The sequence below is a fragment of the Mercenaria mercenaria genome, chromosome 11, assembly GCF_021730395.1.
Source record: "Mercenaria mercenaria strain notata chromosome 11, MADL_Memer_1, whole genome shotgun sequence".
NCBI classification, from domain to species: Eukaryota; Metazoa; Mollusca; class Bivalvia; order Venerida; family Veneridae; genus Mercenaria; species Mercenaria mercenaria.
The window spans coordinates 49,803,779-49,806,495 of NC_069371.1; the positions used below are offsets into that span (position 1 = coordinate 49,803,779).

The window sequence follows — 2,717 nt, forward strand, 5'->3', positions numbered from 1 at the left end:
GCAGTTGTAAAGTGGAGGAATAGTGTTGTCGGTTGATTTAGAAATAAAGGCCAATATTCGGAAGAAAATGAGCCATTTTTGAGTTTTGTCTGAAAGTTTTTTGAAGTAGTTTGATTTAGCATCACGGATCAGCAAGACAGTTTCATCATGGAGTTGTCTAAATTTCTGCCATTGGTAAGGTGCATTTAAAACACGTATTTGTCATATCGGCGCGCCAGTTTGGTGTGCCGGCGCACTTCAAACACGCCAACTCGCCAATCTGAAAACGAAATGGCAGAAATCAGCCACCATAAAGCTGGATAAATTTATAGTTATCTATCAATGCACATTCCTGGATGACCTCTACTAGTTCGAATAAATTCTCTTCAGCAGTTTAAGAACTATACTCTGGATAATTAATTTATCAAAGGAAGTAATTAAAAATAATTAAGGAGAAGTTATAGTTCATTTACCTCGAACTTTTTTTAATACCCTCTGTAACTGCATGAAAAAAAATCCCTTCAATAGTCTTTTAATTATGCCCCAGGCAAAAAATTTACGAGTTAACTAAATAAAGGAATATAATTCCAGAAAAAAAGCTTGTTACGTTGGAATTACTTTTCTTGTAAAGTGCGCTTTCGCTCAATGGTCTCTGTCACTGTGAAATGTTAATGAAATATCTTCAATAGAGTTACAGCGCGTTACTGACTCCTCACGAACAGAGGGACGGACGCACAAACAGATGGACGGACATGTCTCCGTCGCCTTTTGGCTGTGGTATAACAAGGTTGCACACATTTAAGTACATTTTAGCTCTTAATAACAGTATAATGATCAGCTATATGCATAAATTGTGGTTTATGGAGAACTTTTTTATCTTGTTTATTTTACCTGGTTGAAAAGGATTTTATCTTACCGGATGTCATTAGTCGGTTTGTATGCGATCAATAATTATTTATACATTCAGACTTTCAATGTTAAATTCATTTCAATATGACATTTGGGGCTGTTGAAGTATCAAGTGAAAGTTAAACTTCACTATGGAAGTCTCTGGCAAGAAAGCTAGTAAAGTCAAAAACGTAGTTAATGCGGTAACGGATAAGTTTTGTGAACCATGTCGCGATACACATGTCACGACAAGTGCGAATGGCATATGTCGAGAGTGTAAGGAATATATGTGCAACACGTGCTTCCAACATCATCTTAAAGCGAGGCAATGTAGAAATCACGTTTTGGTTAATGCGGGACATTTGTCAGCGTCGTCTGACAGAGATGAGGATTTTGAGAAATGCAGACAGCAGGGAAAAGAAGCGATTAAATATTACTGCCGTAAGCATGATGTTGTAGGGTGTGGTGACTGTATGATAAGCGGACACGGTGCTTGTAAGCCTGAATTTATAAAGGACTTATCGGAAGATTTTAAAGAAAACGATGAATTCATAAATCTGGTCAGAAAACTTAAGAAAATGACTTCTGCAATCAAAGATAGTGAGAAGAAAATTCAAGATCATAAGAGAGAAGTAAAATCGATGCATGAATTCGCAATTAAAGAACTTAGAGAATTTAGAACAGACATTAATGAGTACTTGGACAAGGCTGAAGATGAGCTAAATCGTTTAAAGTTTAAAAATGAAAGCCTGCTGACCAAGCTAGAGAAAGATTGCAAACTTCTTTCAACAAAATTAGCAGAAGTTAAAAAGGAAACAAACGCAGAAATCTACCGCGGAATGTCTCTGTTTATTCACTTAGTTGAGTGCAAGCCAAAAGTTCGCGACACTGAAAATGCAATAGCCCAGCTACAAGTAGAAAGCAATATTGAGAAAATCACATTTGTACCTGACATGCGGCTGCTCAGTACATTCGCTTCTAAAATAAGCGTAAATACAACTGGTTTCGAGGTTCCGGCTTTTGTTGACACTGAACAAGGTTCTCAGAAGAGGAGTGATTCTATGGCAGACCAGAAAAGCAAAAATGACAGGGTCACTGGAAAGAAAAAAGGTATTATAAAACAACGCATTCTTTAACTAAATCAAGGTTATTTGTTTCAAGATAACATAAAATCTCTTGATGGATCAAGTAGTGTGACGCTCTAATAAGGCCAATAATGTCACTTATCTATAGACGGATTAAGTCAAATTATTGCAGTTAAAAGGATCTCTTACAGCTTTAACATTGCCAACATTAATTATCCAGATATTTTGTAACTTTTATCATAACTACTTGTCAGTATATGTAGACTAAGGTAAAATGTTACTTTTATGGTCAAGATAACTAGTGTTACTTTTTATTTATGGAAATCGGAAATATGATTATAGATAAAATACCCCTTTGTCCAAACTTATCATAAAATACGTGTTGGTGAAAAGTTGGGGTAAGGGGCGGGGGGAGCTGGAGCTTAAATGTAGTATAATTTTTTTTGTTTTTGGATTTAACGTCGCACCGACATATGATAGGTCATATGGCGACTTTCCAGCTTTAATGGTGGAGGGAGACCCCAGGTGCCCCTCCGTGCATTATTTCATCACGAGCGGGCTAAATGTAGTATAAAAGTGGTTGGGGGAAAACGTATATATAATTAAGTATATGTAATTATTTTTTGTTATTAGATTGAAATATGTTTTCATCTAAATTAAGCTACTCGCTACTTTTTATAAAGAGTCCTCTGTTTATTTGTAAGTTCCTATGCATAGAAATGCGCAAAGCAAAGTTATGACCAAAGCGTAGAAAACATTCATAAC

General features: G+C 36.0%; 1 protein-coding gene across 1 annotated transcript; it reads left to right on the plus strand.

The window, feature by feature from the left end:
- Positions 1-1,019: 1,019 nt before the first annotated feature.
- On the plus strand, positions 1,020-2,003 carry LOC123530962 (E3 ubiquitin-protein ligase TRIM33-like). Its single transcript, XM_045311737.2, has one exon. It carries the CDS (start codon positions 1,020-1,022, stop codon positions 2,001-2,003), a length of 984 nt encoding a protein of 327 aa, XP_045167672.2.
- Positions 2,004-2,717: the final 714 nt, after the last annotated feature.

What these genes read in the sequence shown, in the direction of transcription:
- LOC123530962 (XM_045311737.2), top strand. Translation starts at nt 1,020, where the DNA reads ATGGAAGTCTCTGGCAAGAAAGCTAGTAAAGTCAAAAACGTAGTTAAT.